Below are 18,057 nucleotides of genomic sequence, written 5' to 3'. Positions count from 1 at the left end.
CAAGATTTTTATGCAGGCAATGATCCTTTCGCATGTGTCCTATTGTATGACAAGCTGAGAGGAGAAACATTAAACCACTCCAGTCCTTGTACAAACAAACCTTAAACGTTAAAAAGCTAATTGAGTATCATCACTGTAGGACACTGGAGAAACATCATCCTCTGGGCTTTGAGAATTTGAGATGATGTGTGAGATGTGCTTAGACCATGTGATGGTAACATGTATGTTTAATATTGTACATGGTCTTTTACAGATCAAATAAAATATAATGTCTGTGCATTTGAGGTAAGGATGAATTTGAGGCCCACTGTTATTTTTCTGCAGTCTCTCTGTCAAAATGTTGGTGTTGTGTTAAAGTACAGAGCTCAAATAGATTTACACCTATCCATCCATCGGTTAGCTATATCCACTTAAACCTGAGGGTCAGGCTGACAATAAATGAGAGGCAGAGAACAGTTGGCAGTCAATCATAGGGCTGCCATATAATCTTACATCTTACAAATAGGTCTTACAGTTAGTGGAGTGGCAATCACAGCTTATCTGCATGGTGCCCTGTAGCCCAACACTCATGGATGTGTTAAGGAGAACTATATTTATAAGCCTATATTTGATAAGGATGCTCCAGTCTAATATTAATATTTCCAGCTCAGAAAGGTTTTAAAATATATAATGTATTTTCTTTTCTTTCTGATCTCAGTTGATTTTACACAAATCCATTTTAAAACTTATTTTAAACGTTGAACTTTTGGACTTTTATTTTGCCTGTTTATTTTATTTTATTTTATTTTATTTTATTTTATTTTATTTTATTTATTTTCTTCATTAGGTTGATGGTAACTAATCTACACAATAACACTTTGCTACGTTAAGTTTTAAAACTGAAAGAGCTAGAAGGGGAAAAAAAATCTCGACGTCGGTCAGCTGACTCCGGTTGTGGTCATGTGACTGGTAATGAAACAGAACAGAGTCACTCACAAAATAACGCTTCAACAATGGGCCCTATCGGAGCAGCCTCTGGGTTGTTGTTTTTACTCGCTATTGCCGTCAATAAAGGTATGATTTATGGTCTGTATTTGTTTCTGTTATAATTGTTTAAATGTAATGTTTTCACGCCAGTAAAGTCACAAATAACAAACTAATATTAGATTCGCGTTACTTTACGCTTTGACTCAGATGATGCTTCTGCTAAACGGAACCAAAGCTTCTGTTTATGCTGTTTATTTACAACAGTGGCTTACTACAGAGACGTGTTTCTGTTTGAGTCTGTTAACCCTGATCTGAGGGGGAAAGGTCCGGGGACGTACAGGAGGTTTCGTTTTTGTTTTTGTTTTTTTCTCGTTTCAAAGCAAAAGTTTTACAGTTTTACTGTTATCAGAATTTAAAAAAAGAACGAGACACCAGATTAAAAACGGTCCAGTTTTGGTATTTGCAAATTCCTTTCGGCATTTTTCCATGTTGAATTTAGGAAGCAAGAGAGACAGACCAGATGACACGGAAGTAAAAACTGTCATATCAAAATAAAAGCCAAGAAGATAGAGTGGAGAAAGTGTAACATACAAGCACAGAATAGACAGATACAAATCGTTTTAATTTGTTCTTTTTTCATTTAGACATGAAATATCTTTTATCCAACAAGTGTGTGGTACAGTGTTTAGTGACATCTCTTGAATTAAAGCTTAATTCAGTGTAAATATCCTGTGGCCCTTCCCAAACAGCGTTGTCTAAAATAACAACACTGACAGCAGAGGCCCCCACAGTTTACCAAATTACTGTTCACTGATTCACACAGTACTCTATGTAATATTTTACCTCACATTAAAATACACAAAAAGTTACCATTCACATTCGTTGAATTATTATGCTTGCTTCATTAGACTGTTATTGGGTCAGACTGTGAGGTTACTGTCATAGATCTTTCAATAAACTTATATCTGTTTGATCTCTATTTTCATCTTCTGCTGTCAGCAGCTGTTTGTCCTCATCAAGTTACAGCTGAATGAACAGATCTAGAACTTGAATCTAACAAACAGTCGGATTAGAGCACTTTAACCTCCATTCAGACGATTCTTCTAAATAATATGGTCTAGTGCACTGCCCTGTTTCTAATGCTGCTCGTTATTAATTGTAATTGAATTGAATCCTATGCAGGGCTCCCCAGTCCTCTGGCAGGCAAGGAGGCCTGGGACTATGTGGAAGTGAGAGGTGGGGCCCACATGTTCTGGTGGCTTTATTATGCTGACAGTCCGTCTGCTGGGTACACAGACCTGCCTCTGGTCATGTGGCTGCAGGTAGGACACGATCAGGTCCACTGATTTTTACTGACAGCTTTAAACCTTAAAGGACCACATCAGTGTTTCTGCATGTTTGAACTTCTTTCTTCTTCTTCTTTAAGTCTCTGCAAGCTGATTTTCATATCATGTGAAAATTACAGAAATATGAAAACTAATGTCTGTTGCAAACTAAGGTAGGAGGATGCATTCGAAAGTCAAAAACACTGGTAGGCCTTTAAAATGGTTACCAGTCACACACAGGATTTGATGGAAATGAACTGAAACACAAAGAAAACATTGTCTGTTGGAACACTTTGGGTTGGAACAGGAAGCTTCCTGTTTCATGTCTCCAGTTAGCCATAAAAAAAGGCTTTTGGTGATGACACTGAATGAGCAACAGCAGTGCTGCTTCTGTTTTTAACTACAGAAGGGGGAACTTACATGAAGGGGTTTGGAGCCTTCCCTCCAGAAGTCTGGACATGAAGCTAATTCATGCCTACAAAGCAAAGGAGGCCATTAAAAGAAATCAAAATGCTTCCAGATTGAAAACATGTAGCATTTGATGAAAACAACAACCGTGAAATAAAAAGTTAGCTTTTCAAGAATGGTTTGTTTGCTGCAGAGGTTGTATTTACATCTTTTCACTTCAAAAATATATTCTTTGTCCCTTGTCACACAGCTGTATATAACCTTTGCTGTATGAAATAGCACCTCTGCTCTTACTGTCTGAACATGACATGTGTCCTTGTGTCTTTAGGGTGGACCAGGAGGATCAGGAACTGGCTTTGGGAACTTTGAGGAGATTGGACCTTTGGACAGGGATCTAAAGCCCAGAAAGACAAGCTGGGTAAGATGGTTGAGTTTAGGGTTTAGAGTAGTTGACCTTTTGTTCAGTTAGCTTCTGTGTGTGTGTGTGTTTTTTTTTTTAATAGGTCACAAAGATCACACACACCTCATAATGGATAATTCCCTTTGTAACTTTTATTGTAGCAATGCTCCAGATTAAGTCTATAAACATGTTGAAATGAAGGAAATAGAGATTAACAAGCTGATGTTTTGTGTGTGTGTGTGTGTGTGTGTGTGTGTGTGTGTGTGTGTGTGTGTGTGTTGGCTCTTTCAGGTACAGGCAGCCAGTGTGTTATTTGTAGACAACCCTGTGGGCACTGGCTTTAGCTACACGGACAAACCCGACGGCTATGCCACCGATGTGGCCACCGTGGCCTCAGACATGCTGGTGCTGCTTAAACACTTCTTTACTCAGAAGGCTGAGTTCCAGGTAAGCCTGCTGGATGCTCACAACTGAGATCGACAGGCATCGTAATGGTGCGACCCACTTTTCAGTGCTATGATAATTTGGTTTAACAAACTTATGGAGCTTGTGTCTAAAAGTGACATAAAAAAACTGTTTCCATCCCATTCAGTGAGGACAAAGAACACCTCAGCTTGGTTTGCTAAAACAATAAGGATTATAATCTGAATGTGCAGCTCCTCTCAGCTTTACGGAGCTTTTTACAGTGAGTTTCAGCTCAGTGTTAACCGATGGTTGCTTTACCCTCTGCAGAACATGCCCTTTTACATCTTCTCTGAGTCCTATGGAGGAAAGATGGCAGCTGCCATCTCCTTGGAGCTCAACAAGGTGAGTTCAGTGCTTCTGTAGTCAGACTAGTCAGACTCCTTCAGGTTCACGTCAGCTCACTGATTTTGGAAAGTCCCCGCTATGAACTGTCATATGACTGATGAGCAGGCAAAATAACATGACCATACATTTTAGTGTTTGCTTGCAAGTCAGCAGGTTTTTCTAGAGTAGAAGAAGAAATAAACAGTGTTATTTTAACCCAGGTTACAAATAGAATAGTGAATAGAAATCAATTATTTGTGACAAAAATAATCTCTCATAACAAATAGATGGCATTGTGAATTTCATGTGAAGTGTGTGTGTGTGTGTGTGTGTGGGTTAGGGTTTACGCCCCTGACCTTCATTTGTATTAAGTAGCGGATCATTGTATCCCAGATTCAGTCATTCATTCGCATCCACTTTAAGACACTGGGTAAAACTACAGAGCACATGTAGTGTGTTCCATTTCACCACTGACACCACAAGATGGTCTCCAGGTGACACTCATGAAATGTCATCCGTAAAGTTGTGAAATTGTCCCCAGATACAGGACCTAGATTCAGGTCTGTGAAATTTCAGATTGTAGTTTAGTTTGGATTTACATACATAAGATAATCTGATCAGCAGATAGTGGTTGAATATTCTCTGTCTTTGTGATATAGATCACAGTTTCTAATTGAAAAGAAAATTAAACAGAGATCTGCACCCGGCAATGTGTTTTTAACCCGTGTCTCTTGTCGGTTCAGGCCATATCAGAAGGAACAGTGAAGTGCCGCTTTGCTGGTGTGGCACTTGGAGACTCATGGATTTCCCCTCTGGGTCAGTATCATTCAGTCTTTACTCTGATACCTCAGCCTGTCTACACAATTCTTATCAATGACCACCCTACAGGAATGTTACACATCTGGATTTTGGACCACGCTCACAGTGGCTAATCAAGAGACCACCAAAGTCCATGTGTATTACACAGTTAAACTCGCCGTAGGTCTCTGTCTTCAGACCAGTTCAAACCCGTGTTATGACACCAGTCTGGCCCTGTAATGAATTCGGTGGGTTGTTATCAGAGGAAGACGACTGCTGCTTGTACACGAGGACCAGGAAGTACTGAAACAACTTAGATCACACTCTGTGTCATATTTTGCTGCACTCAGAGAATTTCAGGGGTCTGTAGAGTTGATGCTACACACAATAATACTGGATAGTAAAATACACTGTGACATTCAAAGAGAGACAATATTCCACAGAAGTCCAGACAGTAACATTAACCCAAGGAACAGCAGGAAGTTTAGTGAATTTCTTCTCGTCATACAGTCGGAGTGTGTCAGGGGTTATTACTGAGAGTATACAACAAAGCTGAATACACCCTTTTTCAGTACTACAAAAATAATAAATGATTCATTCAAATTGTGTTATCTCACAGTGATTGTATTATTTTTTAGTTGAGTTGTAGGGTATTTGATCTCATGTGTAATCAGAAATAAAAAAAAAAGACTACTTTGAAAACATGGAGCCCCAAAGTCCAACCTCAGTGCACCCAAAATCAGTTTACCTGCGATCAGTGTAACAAATTCCTCAGCTTTTTGTCCTGGGTTGTGTCTAATGCAACATGGCTCCACATGGTGAGGAGACTGTCTGAACCAGAATGAAACCAGATTGTGAGACTTCATAAAGATGAAGAAGGAACATGAGCTGAACACAGCTGCAGCAGTGGTTAGGAGGTAAAGGAAGAGCCATACTACCAGTAACAGAAGGTGCAGTGGAGGTGGGGGTGAACTGATATGGGGCTGCAAGTTTGTTTATGTCAAATACTGAATGAAAAGATCAGTCCCAGCCATGGGAAGTTTGGCAGGAGAGGAATTTCCTAACATGACTTGAATCCAACAAGTTTTGAAGGTAGAACATCAAAAAAAGCAAAGAGCAGCTGAAAAGAATCATCTGTGAAGAAGCAGAACATCTCTAAAACAAAATGAAAGAATGAAGGATGTACTGACTTTTGTTGCAGCTTTTTCTTAAACATAAAAGTTGATTAAAATCTAATAAATAAATGAATTTAACTTCTTTCTTCACGGGCTTTAGCTAACAACAATGAAAACTGTTTTAAATGGACAGGATTTGTGATTATTAAACATTTTAGTGATATTGATCAGGGGTGCAAACTCAGTTTTGTTGTATGCTCTATATTAGCCAATAACAGACCAATATTAAATTGATCAGAGCCTCTTTAAAAGAGACAGTAGTGTTGATCTTTAGCTTTTCTTTGGAGAAATGAGCAAACTGCTCTGTGCTTCATCCACAGACTCTGTCATGACGTGGGGACCGTACCTCTACACAACTGTAAGTAACAAACAACAGGCAAAAAAAAATTAATAAAAAAAAAAATATGGGTTGAGCAAGTGGGTTGAGTTTTCCCTCTGACTGTGCTCTCTCTGCTGCGTAGTCCCTGCTGGATGATTTGGGCCTGGCGGACGTCAACAGTGCGGCGCAGGATGTGAAGCAAGCCGTGGAGCAGCAGCAGTTTCAGAAAGCCACTGAGCTGTGGTCTGTAGCCGAGACCGTGGTGGAGCAGGTTGGTACACGTGAGGACTCACAGCAGAGGACATATCAACACACTGCACTGCTCTGGACAAACAGCTTCACTTTTTGTAGTGTCTGTCATCATATAGCGTATATGCTGAGGCCTGTGCTGTAAACTCCGAAATACTGACCCTGTTTTCTGCATTAACTGGTCATAAAATGTGATCTGATCCTCGTTTAAGTAACGAGTACAGACAAACACAATGTTCTTACACTACACACAGATTTTCTTTGTTTGAAGTTTTTCTGTAGTCGATTTACTTTAATGTTTAGGGTCATTGTCCTGTTGTATCACCCAGCTTCTGCTGAGCTTCAGCTTGTGTACAGCCTCTCTGACTTGATGTGTGGAGGGACCATGAGGTTTGATGTGGGCTTGTTTTGGTTTTCTTCTCAGAACACCAACGGAGTCAACTTCTACAACATCCTCACCCAGGAATCGAACGACAAGCTCCGGTCTTCCGCTGGAGAGAACTACATAGGTAAGACCTCGTGCCACTCGAGTGCGTCCAGAACGGCTAACTAAGAACAGCTAACGGGGTTTTGATGACACAGAGGGGACGTGTTCTTCTTTCCACCAGCGTTACAGACACGCCGCCACATTCATCCGCTCTACAGGCAGTCGCTGAGTGAGCTGATGAATGGACCAATCAGGAAGAAACTGGGCATCATTCCCCAGAATGTCACTTGGGGAGGTACTGTTCCTGAGCAGTGGACTCTGTCCCTTCAGCTCTGATTGTCATTTGACATACAGTACATTCTTGAATCAGAATTTCATGTCCCCTTTACAAATGTCTCCATCTGTCCTTTGTTAGTCCTTCATGTGTGGTTTCCCCCTCTCCTGTCTTGCCTTGTGTCCAGGCCAGGCAGAGGAGGTGTTCAGCTACATGGCAGGAGACTTCATGAAGCCTGTGGTGGACATAGTCAACCAGCTGCTGACCGCTGGAGTCAATGTCACCGTCTATAATGGACAGCTGGACCTCATAGTGGACACCATGGGTACGTCAGTCAGCGTATTACCTACTGCTCAGCTCATGGTAGAGGTGGTTGAATTTCAGCTGTGCCACATGAATCTGTCCTCCTTGCCACAGGGCAGGAGCTGTGGGTGAAGAGGCTGACGTGGGAGGGGCTGCCTACATTCAACAAGCTGAAGTGGACCCCCCTGGATGACCCCATCTCCCCGGGCATTACCGGAGCTTTCTACAAGACCTACAAGAACTTTGCCTTCTATTGGATCCTCAGAGCTGGTCACATGGTAAGACACTGTCGTGTTGTAGACAGGTTTTCTGGGTTTTTACATTATTTTAAAGTCTGGGGGTGTGGGACTATAGTTGGCATTTATGGAAATTTTACATACTGTAGTATTTTATTTTATTTTATGTTATGTTATTTATTTATTTTTTTGCCCGACAACAGGTGATCACAGATCTAAGCTGAATCTTTGAGGTGTAGTTATTTATAACGTGAGTTGCTTGTGCAGGATGAAAGCAGCTGCGTGTCTCAGAGCAAAGTTTGCCCTTTTCATCCCACTTGAGTTTGCAGGTCTGGACATTAACAATCATGTCTCTTTCAAACATGTTTGAAAGAATCTTTGAACACCACTCTCAGTCTCAAAGATGGAAAAAATAAATAGCACAAAGTGGACAAATGTAGGCCTGACATGTTTTTGTGAAACTGAAGGTGAATGTAACAAGTGCACAGATAAAAGGTTGTTTGAACATGGGGCATACTGTCAACGAGTTATCTACTAAAACCAGTACAGCTTTAATGTAGCGCCCCTGTGTGGTGGATAAGGATCTTCACTAAGCATTAGACAATTCAAGATGGCAAACTTTATGTGAAATGACAAATGTTTGAGGGCACAATGATGCAGCAAATCAATGGTGATCAGCAGATTGAGGAATAGCATCAGTTGTACAAGAATTCAAAAATATAATTTCCACATAGCAGTGTCATCTTATTTCTTCTGTGGTGACAGATTCCCTCAGACCAGGGACCTATGGCCTTGCAGATGATGAAGATGATCACGCAGCAGGCCTGATCCACTCTCTCTGACGCCAGCTGGAATGGCTCTGACAATCACAGTGATCACATGACCCTTTTTTTTTTCTTTTTATAAATCACTCTCTGCTAAACCAAATCAAAAATCTCAGTCCTCCATGATTACAACGACGACAACGACGAGTGTAAATTTTAACCATAAACCCAATAAAGACTAAATGTGTCTTTTTTTTTTTTTGTAAACACTGGCTTCTTCTCTCTCTTCTCTGGGACAGTTTCAAGAAGGCTGCAAACTCATCAGGGGTGAGAAAGGTGAAAGTGTGTGGGGGGTTGAGGTTGGGGGGTGGAGGCTGCTCAGATAATATGTTTATAACCTTATACGCTTAATGTTCCATCATAATTGTGATGGCTAGTGTTTGCTAAATCAAAACAACTCAACCATATCAGGCTAATTAACTGACATATTGTTTTAGCCAATTAAGGTTATCGCTTTCTGATAAATCCACACTGAATGATTTGAATAAGAAGAAAGAAACACTGGCTGATGTTTATATCATGAAATGTATATATTTTGTTTTTTGCTCTGGACATACAGTATGAATTCGGTCACGGATCAGTGTGTCACAGTTTCATTCCTGTCCACTATAAAAAATGAGGTAAAACTACAGACCACGGTGTGATGGGATAACAACCGAGCTCTTATGGGTCAGACCATCAACATGTTGACGTGCGTCACTGCTGGTGTGATCCCATCACATGATGTTCTCTAGTATAATCTGTGCTGACATGTATACGTATAGTAACGTCATGTCCTGGAGTATTGTTGTAGTTGTTGTGAGGTTGCCAGGAAACCAGCAGAGGCTCCAGCGCCCAAGCCAAGGAAAAAATCCAGCACATAACCAACACTTGCTTGTACAAACATGATATAACGTGTTGATTGGTGAGCTTTAGAGGTGCTGGAAGGCACGTTTTCTCACCTCTGGGCGGAGCCAAGCTAGCTGTTTCCTGGCTGTAGCTTTATATGAACTGTATAGACAAGACATGTAAAGTATCAGTACTTTCATTTAACTCTTGAAAAGAAAGAAAATGAGATCCAGTTACAATTCTGGAGCTTTCAGCCATATTATACATTCTTCAATCAAAGGATAAGAGTCTTGCATGAATATGTAGACAGTGCAATGATTCCATCTATAGTCCCGATGAAAGGAGTGTGATATGGCTGAAAGCTCAAGAAAAATCAAGTCAGTGGGTGCTGAGTTGGGATTTTTTTTTTTGTTAAAGGAAAACGTGATCGGTTAAAGTCAGTGAAACAAAGAAAGACACAGAACGATTCAAGCAGATTTACATCACGTGCATCATGTCGTTTGGTCAATACTCCCGCTTCACCTTCTCTTCACAAGTCTAAAATTTGACCTTCAGATATAAAAGTAGCTGAGCAGATAGGTAGCGCAGGACAGTCAGCTATGCTGTCAACAGTCGTCACAGGGGCCTCGAAAACCGTCCTCCTGACTGTTTGAGCCAAAAGCAAATAAGAAGTGAGGAGGAGGAAAATTTGCCAGCTGTTGAAGCGCTTTAACTTGGAAATGTTGAGTTTTACATCAGAGTGATGTTTGCAGCACCTTTTATAAAAGAGTCAAGAAGCAGCAGCTTGGTAACATTCATCTAAAGTCACTGTGTGACGTCTTCCGTGTAGCTGAGGCTTCTTCTTCCCCAGTGGCTCTCTGGGACTGGGAAGCCCTTCCTGACCACTGGCTCCACCACCAGCTCCAGTAAACCCGGGGGCTCGGGCACTGCCAGCTCCGTCACCCGAAAAAGATTAGAATACGCCCGTCCCACCAGGACCAGCTGACCCGGGGCCCCTCTCAGCTGTCGCCAGTACACCCTGAAGTGGCGTACGAGCTTGGTCGGGTAGTCCCAGCGCAGAGTGGCGTTGAGGTGCAGGCAGGGAGAGGTGGACTCGGGCACGGTCCCAGCACCACGCAGCCAAACCACGTCATAGATGCACAGGCCCTGAACCAGCTCAGGGGGGGGCTGCAGACCGGCTACATCCAGGAGCTTGTAGAGAAAAACAGAGGCAGACAGACAAGAAGCATTAGAACAACTGTGCTATATTTACTAGTGAGTGAAGACAGTGAGAGGAGACACTGAAGACAACGACTGTCTCACCATGATCTCTCCCACCCTGCAGCTGAAAGCTGTGTCCTGAGGCTCCCCATTCCGCTGGATGCTGACACCAACTTCTCTCATAGCACAGCCCTGAAGCTCCAACAGCGAACAGCTGCACACAGTGACATGAGGAGGACACAGAGAGACCAGGAATTAGAGTAAGTGTACTCTAGAAATTCTTCTTGGATGGACATTGTACGTCTCCAGCAAAGGGGCCACCTGGGGATCGCTCAGTCTGTCACGTTGCTCAAACGCTGCATTGATTTTGTTATTAATCACACACAGCCCTCCCTCTCTCTGGTTACCTGTCAGTTTTAGAGTCACCTTTAAAGCACTTCATTGCTTGGCTCCTTGTTATATTGCTGAACTGCTGCAGCTCCACGAGCCAGAGCGCAGCCTCACATCCTCAGGCAGGGCTCTTCTGGCTTTTCTTAAGCCCCAGCTCAGGACTAAAGGTGTCAGGGTCACTTGCGGTCAGGGCCCCTCAGCTCTGGGACTCCCTGCCTGAACATCTGAGGCTCACGCGATCAGTAACACATTTTACACTTGTTTAAGCTTTTTAATTAGATTTCATTATAGTTTACCTAACTGGACTTTGTCTTATTTCATTGATTGAGCTTTCTTATAATTGCTTGTTTATTTTGTTGTTGTTCTAATTATATTTGGAACTGTTAATTACTGGTTTTTTACTTTAACAGATCCTTCTTTTAAAGGTTGTGTGGTTTTGCTTTAATCTTTGTTTTCCTCTTTAAATCAGTTTGTACCATTGCTTCAAAAGTTTATTATTATTATTATCATTTCTATTATTCTGACCCAACAGATCAATAACTTCACCACAGGACACTGTAGGACTTTTTTATTGTATTGAGAGCAAAACAATAAAAAGGGACAGTGACACCTAGAGGTGGGGCTGTTGCAGCACCCTCAGTGCACGCCCCGTGGCTGTTAGTGAGTCTTACCTGACAGTCCAACCATCTGGACTCAAGTCTCCATAAAGCTGAGAGAACTGCCTCATCAACTCATGCCCCTCATCTAACACCTCAGGACACACGCTGGTGACTGCAGACACACAAAAACACATGTAGGTGAGTGAGCATCGAACCCATGGAGGTGGATCTGTTTCCTTTTGGGTTTGTGTGGCGGCCAGAGGAACCTGCTGAGTGTCTCAGCTAGCCCGCTAAAATGTGTGAGGGCGAGTGACTAAATGGAAGTCTGTCAAAAAGTGAATGAACAGAAACTCTCTCCATTATTACAGGAAAATGTACTGAATCAAGTGAGGCAAACATAACAGAGGGAGAGAAAAAGAAATCTGGACAGAGTGTAAGAAACTCACGTTTGTCATCCTGGATGTCCACGTGTGTGCATGGACTGGAATCTGTTGTCTTCACCTCCAGGGAGACTGTGATCCCAGCAGATGGCTTATAGATGAGAGTGACCAGGGTCTTGGATGCCAGGGGTACATGGAGGGAGAAGATTCTGAGAGAACAGACCCAATGAAAACAACAGGTATACTGTGAATGGGCTGCTAGACTTGTGTGTTTTAGGATTCGTTACACAAATTTTCATTTTCCACCCGCATGAAAAGGTGAACAGAGAACACACACTTGGCACGGAGTGGATCCGTGTGAGTGACAGGGATGAGGCCATCGAGCAGCAGCGAGCAGCCTCCATTCCAGGCGTCCTCCGAGCAGCCCCGGCTCCTCAGCCAGCCCTGGCCCTCCAGCTCCGTACGGTAGTACAAGGGCTGGATCTCCTGGGCAGTCAGGTTGAACCAGCTCCTCCCCGTCTCATGCTGCATACACACAAAACAGGCACGGAAAAATAAAACTTTATTTATATTATGAAATGTTACTGAACAAATAACGTTAACTACACTACATGCTACGCTACACGCTAACAGCCTTTGACTTTTTCAAAGCTGTTTTTCTACTCGCAGTTTATCTTGTAACAAGAAGTTTCTTGAAGTATCTTTGAGAAAAGTGATGATCACTGGCATTAACAAGCTGTAACAGTAATATCATCTGATTCCAGCCTCCACCTCCTGCAGTACCTTTCCTCTCCAGTAGAAGGCCTTCCCAAAGCCCTGGCAGAAGGAGGAGATGAAGGGAAGAGGCGAGGCTGGCCGGTGGATGTACAGGTAGTCTGACAGAAGAGCCCAGAACCTGGAGGAAGTTCAGGAACAATCTCAGTTTCAATGTGTTCGTCTTCTCCCACTGACTGACATGCAGCAGATCAATGAGTGTATTGAAGGCAGTGTGTGCCTGGAGTGTGTCAGTGTGTCTGGAGCTCACATGTCCTGATTCTTGGGGAATTCGGTCTTATCGCTGTGGGCCTCGTACACCCAGCCTGGAGCAAAGATGGCTGCAGAGAAGTTGTGCTTCCGAATGATTTCCACTGCCTGAAGACAAACATCACAGAAAGATGCACACTGTCAATGATCTGCTATTGCCTGGTTATTCATAAAAGATAAAGCACACCTTATCCAGAGTGCATACCTTATTTGTTTCAAACATTCCTCCTACAACCTTGCCTCGGGCAAACACGTCTATCCCGATGTAGACATCAGCCTGGCGGCCTTGGATCCCGCTGTAGTCCTTCATCCACTCCAGGTTCTCCTCGGCCCAGTTGTAGTTGGTGAAGAAACCGTCACAGGCATCGAAAAACACCCTGTTATGGACAGTTTGTCCAGTTACTAAAGATACTTTATACTGGGCTCTATTTTGAAACCACAGAGGACATGTCCCTACCTGTTGGACTGGTTGAGCTCATTCTGCCAGCTTAGCTGTCCGCTCTCGGTCACGCTGTCGTACCACAGCACCTGGCTGCCGGAGACCCGCTCGTGCATCTGGTCTGTCAGGTAGCGCAGGAACAAAGGCGTGTTCTTCACCGCGACCTCCTGCAAAGCAGAGGACAGCACACATGATGTGTTTGTGCTACACGACATACTGCAGTCACAGCATGGTAAAGGTCAACATGCTGAACAGAAGACCAATAGGAAACACTGAGCAGCTGTCGTTACATCTTCTGCTCTGTTGACCAGTTCAGTTTTAGTATTGTTAGTATTATTATGAATAAGCATTACTGTTGGTTTTATTAGAAAATTAAACCAGACTAAGAGTCTACAGGCATGCTAGGTAGGCACAGCATGCTAACATGCCCCCCCCCCCGAGTGCTGACACACTTATGTTAACTAATACGCAGAGGGAGCGGTTGGATAGCTGGGTGGTTAGGGCACATACCACACGGGCGTGAGTGCCCCCCGAGCAGAAAGTCCCTGGTATGAGTCCTTGCTGGCAGTACCATTTGGTGCATGTCACTGTCCTACTCTCTTTACTGTTTGTCTTCACTGTCCCAATTCGAAAAAAAAACTTGAGATCTTAGAACAACAGTCAACTCAAAGAGTTTAGACGCTGATACTTTTTAATGCCAGTGCTGTGGTGATCACCACCGTAGAAGTCTTTCACTTACACTGAGGGCATTCTCTATGTTGATGAGCCATCCATCGAAGCCGTAATAGTGGCTGATCTGGACTAGTTTATCAGCTACCGCCCGATACGACTCCTCCTCTTTCAGGAAGGCCTCACACGCCTTGGCTCCATCCGCCCACTCTGTGATGAAAGTCCCTGGGGAGCAGGACAGTCACAGCAGGACATTTTATACCTCAGAGCGGACATGAAGACAGGAAGCCTGATTCGAACAGAACTGAACTGTCCTCTCAAATTCTCACCAAAATCTTCAAAATCGTGATTTAAAATTCAATTCCAGCCTTGAGCCTTTTCACTCACCGATAACGAGAACTCCGTGTTTATGTGCAGCACTGGTCCACACGGCGGGAGGAATCGTCACCAGGTTGTGTGAGAAGTAGTTGAAAATATCAATGTACTGCCAGTGGTAGAAGGCGTAGGGAGCTTCTGAGTGTGTCCCCTGGATGAACCTTAACAACAGAAGAAAGCAGAACATGGAACCCATCATCATGCATACAGGATTTATGTGCCCCAACATTGTTCTCACATTCCAGGAACACTGATGCCCTTCTTTATCCATTCCCATATACAGTACATACAGTATTTTCCCTGTATTGAAAACCTGTAGACGCTCAGCATGCATAGGTGTTTCCATTTAGCCCTCAACACAGATTCGTACCTGTCATCGAGGTAGCCGCCCATCATGTCATGAGACACCAACGTCCGACGTGGACAGCTGGCCAGAGGAGGCTCCCGGGATGCCAGAGGGACCGCTGCCACGTTAAACGGGCTCGCCTCGCTTTTTTTCCATGACAGCAGCTCATCCAAAGTCTGAAGAGCGCAGCTGATTGGTTCGGTGGTATCGGCATCGTAATGTTTGGCTGATAGAGAACAGCAAACAGCAGGTAAAAGAAGCGTGAGACGGTTTGATGTCTGGACATCAAGACATAAACTGCAGCTCGGGTTAGTTCAGACTGTAAAGGTGAACTAATGGTGGTGTAGTCGCCTAACCTGGTAGCGGTGGGGGTGTGTACTTGATGACTTCATGGACGCTGTTTGAATCCATGGGTTGATCCAAACAAGACTCCAACCTGGTGAAGGTAAAAGGTGGTGTGTTAAATACCAATGAGATTTCGCTGTACTGCACATGGGTAGCCTGAGTGTTGTCATGGTGATGTTATCAGGGTTATCTCATCATATTATAAACTGCAGGTGTCTGGGTGTGGAAAAACATGGACATTTACCTGGCAGGGACAGCTGTCAGGTTGTGTGATGTGTGCATTTGTACAATAGTCTTACATTGTCTTCACATTGCTCCTTTGTAGATCATGTGATGCACGTGACAATTTTGAGTCTACTTTCTCTCCACAGTTTAGGGATGTCGACCCATGAGAGGCACTGCACATCACATTCATTGAGATATTTTCCATTGGATGCTGATTTTCCTCAAGTTATTTACCTGCCTCTTTCTCTTGATCTGTCTCCCTCTTCCAATGTCTCTCTCCAGATTGTTCCAACATACAATGATGTCCTAACCTCCATGACCCTCCACTCACCTCACTGATTCACCCTGTCTTTCAACCCTCACCCCTCCTCCATGTTCCATCTCTGAAGACCAGTGTCACTGACCGCTAGTGAATTAAATGAGATGAATTAATAAGTAAGAGCAATGTGTGTGTAGGTTTGATTATTGTAAGTAGATGTTGTTGATGTATATCTATGCATTTTGACTTTGGCCCATCTTCAGATCTGTACTGGGCCTGACACAGATCACCTACCAAGCAAACAAAGTTGGACAGAGTCTCGGTTCCCCCGCTCTATATGTGGCTATAACACAAACACATACTCTACTTTTGTCTGGAAAGAATGAAAGTTTATATAATTTATAACACTAGGCTATTTAAAGTTGTTATGCTTTCATTTATACGGCTCACGGTTACTTTGACATAAAAAGGCAGAGTTAGCGGGAGAATGGAAAATATTTTGCAGAGGCGGACTTCCTGCGTCTTGGACTCCGCACTGAGGCTTTATACGGGCACTTCCCAGCGACATCGCATCCAATGTTCAATATTAATTCGTCTTAAATTCGCAAAAATACTAGTAGAGAAGACTAGTTCGTTCATTCTGGGTCAGAGCCAGCTCAAGTGACTGACTCTCTACTGACATGAGATACTGAAAGTAAGTGAAAAGCCGTTCTCCTGAGGAGCCTCCAGTACCGGCTGGGTTCAGGTTTGTTCCTCTTCTCGCCCACATCATCGTTGTCCTCTTCTCCCTCTCGCTTCCTTCGCCTGAGATGCGCGTTTCCATCCTCTACTAGTGCCATTGCATCGGATGCAGCCGTAAACGCAACGAAGTTGAAACTGTACTAACAGAGAAACGGAGAGGTGTCCTTTACCGGCAACGACAGCGATAGACTTCCGACGTCAACCCTTCAGAATAAAAGTGCACGGTCCATAAAGTACACTACTCTGTCACTATTCTGTCACTATAATGTTTTTTAGTCAGCTTAACATGAGAGAATGGACAGAGGTCTGCAGGATAAAGAAAGCAATCTTTTCTTATTGTGCAGGACCAGGGAGATTTACTTCAAGGAGATGAGTCGATTAGTATCTAGCAGACAACTATGGAACAACAATATAGGAATCTTCAACTTTACCTTTGGAGCAACAGGCAGCAGCAAATATTATATTTCAACTATGAGATAAAATCTTCCAAAAGAAATTATAACATGTATTAAGTAAAGGATTTAAGTAGGCCTGCCTCTTATAAAGTGTACAGATGTATACTTCAATAGCAGTATGTAAAAAGAAGCCTGTTAAAAGTCAGAATGAATGAGTGATTCAATAAATCAATAAATCAAATGGCACAAAAAAAAAAATCTACAGGAAAAAGTGGGGCAGGGATCGTAACTAATTAAATCAATGGAAATGCAAGCAGTCAAACAGTTAAGGCCATAGAAAAGGTTTTGTATTTCATTTTGTCTGTTACCTGAAATTTAATTTTTTTAAATTTGCAATTCAAAGGGAAGTGGACACATTGTGACGAAGGAAAAAACAACAGAGGAAAATATAATAACAAGACTGTGTCTGGAAAACACGAGGCAAAATAAAACATAACATCTAACTGATAAACATCCGTCTGGTCTGTGTGAGAATTGTCAGAGGAGTCAGTAATTCACATACTATGTCAGTGCCAAAAATATGCCTCAGAAAGACACAGGGGCAGAGGGGTTGAGGGAGACTGAGGACTGGTGGAGTTTGTAGATTGTATGGAAGACAATGAAGTGATCCTGGAGCACAAGGAGACATAAGGCTTTGTTCAGACTCCAGGCAAATCTGATTTGTTTCTCAGATCAGATCTTTCTTTAGGACAGACTGTCCACACTGTTAATTGTAAGTGATCAGATTGGATTTGTGTGTCCAGATACAACCAACTTATCAGCATTGGGTTGATGTGCTAACGAAGTAGACGTAGCTACACTGATAACGCTCTGATAGTAGCATGGATTCTGCTCTCTCTCTGGACTTTGGATTTGATATCATCATGGGGTGTTGTGTTGCGACTGTCAGAAAAAGACACTTTGAAATCCAATTTGAGCAGTTAAAGCATCCAACATTTGAAACCACCTCCAAATGTGGTTTAAGATCCAATTTGCAGTAATAATAATAGTATATCTTGAATTGCAGTCTAATTCATAATATGAGGGAATAGCCTGTGATCCTTCCCAAAAAGTAAATTGACCAGCAGATGTCCCCACGTTACCAAATTATTGCTCCCTGTTTCACAAACTAATAGAATGCCAAATAACTTTATTGTCTATGACATGATCAAGCAGATGTTCTCTTTTTATGGGTGTTTTTCATTGTTGGTTGGAGCCTAAACTACAACCTCAGGTCTGAAATGCATAAGCCATGACATGACCATGGGTCTCTAGTTCTAGTTAAACGAGGGGGTGCAAGATTAGTGACAG

General features: G+C 42.8%; 2 protein-coding genes across 2 annotated transcripts; one reads left to right on the top strand and one right to left on the bottom strand.

Moving 5' to 3' along the window:
* Positions 1-931: 931 nt before the first annotated feature.
* On the top strand, positions 932-8,681 carry scpep1 (serine carboxypeptidase 1). Its single transcript, XM_041063109.1, has 13 exons — positions 932-1,053; positions 2,149-2,288; positions 3,028-3,117; positions 3,391-3,546; positions 3,832-3,906; positions 4,632-4,704; positions 6,182-6,219; positions 6,323-6,451; positions 6,854-6,938; positions 7,038-7,151; positions 7,318-7,455; positions 7,548-7,711; positions 8,435-8,681. The coding sequence occupies exons 1-13, from the start codon at positions 993-995 to the stop codon at positions 8,495-8,497; spliced, it is 1,326 nt and encodes a 441-aa protein (XP_040919043.1). The 5' UTR covers positions 932-992; the 3' UTR covers positions 8,498-8,681.
* engase (endo-beta-N-acetylglucosaminidase) lies at positions 8,656-16,493 on the bottom strand. The gene is made up of 14 exons (XM_041063108.1): positions 16,304-16,493; positions 15,099-15,178; positions 14,767-14,968; positions 14,409-14,557; positions 14,092-14,246; positions 13,371-13,519; positions 13,119-13,290; positions 12,915-13,021; positions 12,674-12,785; positions 12,228-12,415; positions 11,957-12,099; positions 11,583-11,682; positions 10,624-10,735; positions 8,656-10,512 (listed from the first exon to the last, which is right to left on the bottom strand). The coding sequence occupies exons 1-14, from the start codon at positions 16,408-16,410 to the stop codon at positions 10,126-10,128; spliced, it is 2,163 nt and encodes a 720-aa protein (XP_040919042.1). The 5' UTR covers positions 16,411-16,493; the 3' UTR covers positions 8,656-10,125.
* Positions 16,494-18,057: the final 1,564 nt, after the last annotated feature.

This window comes from Toxotes jaculatrix, chromosome 18 (assembly GCF_017976425.1).
Source record: "Toxotes jaculatrix isolate fToxJac2 chromosome 18, fToxJac2.pri, whole genome shotgun sequence".
In the NCBI taxonomy this organism is placed as follows: Eukaryota; Metazoa; Chordata; class Actinopteri; family Toxotidae; genus Toxotes; species Toxotes jaculatrix.
Note: the sequence above shows the minus strand (reverse complement) of the source record. Positions and strands in the feature narration are given on the sequence as shown.

Bases quoted from the DNA above. Each gene is read 5' to 3' on its own strand.
- scpep1 (XM_041063109.1), top strand. From the start codon at position 993: ATGGGCCCTATCGGAGCAGCCTCTGGGTTGTTGTTTTTACTCGCTATT. The intron at 1,054-2,148 runs GTATGATTTATG...AATCCTATGCAG, and splicing joins CGCTATTGCCGTCAATAAAG to GGCTCCCCAGTCCTCTGGCA. The intron at 2,289-3,027 runs GTAGGACACGAT...TTGTGTCTTTAG, and splicing joins CTCTGGTCATGTGGCTGCAG to GGTGGACCAGGAGGATCAGG.
- engase (XM_041063108.1), bottom strand. From the start codon at position 16,410: ATGGCACTAGTAGAGGATGGAAACGCGCATCTCAGGCGAAGGAAGCGA. The intron at 15,179-16,303 runs GTACTGGAGGCT...TACCTTCACCAG, and splicing joins AACAAACCTGAACCCAGCCG to GTTGGAGTCTTGTTTGGATC. The intron at 10,513-10,623 runs GTGAGACAGTCG...TTTCTCTACAAG, and splicing joins GCAGGGTGGGAGAGATCATG to CTCCTGGATGTAGCCGGTCT.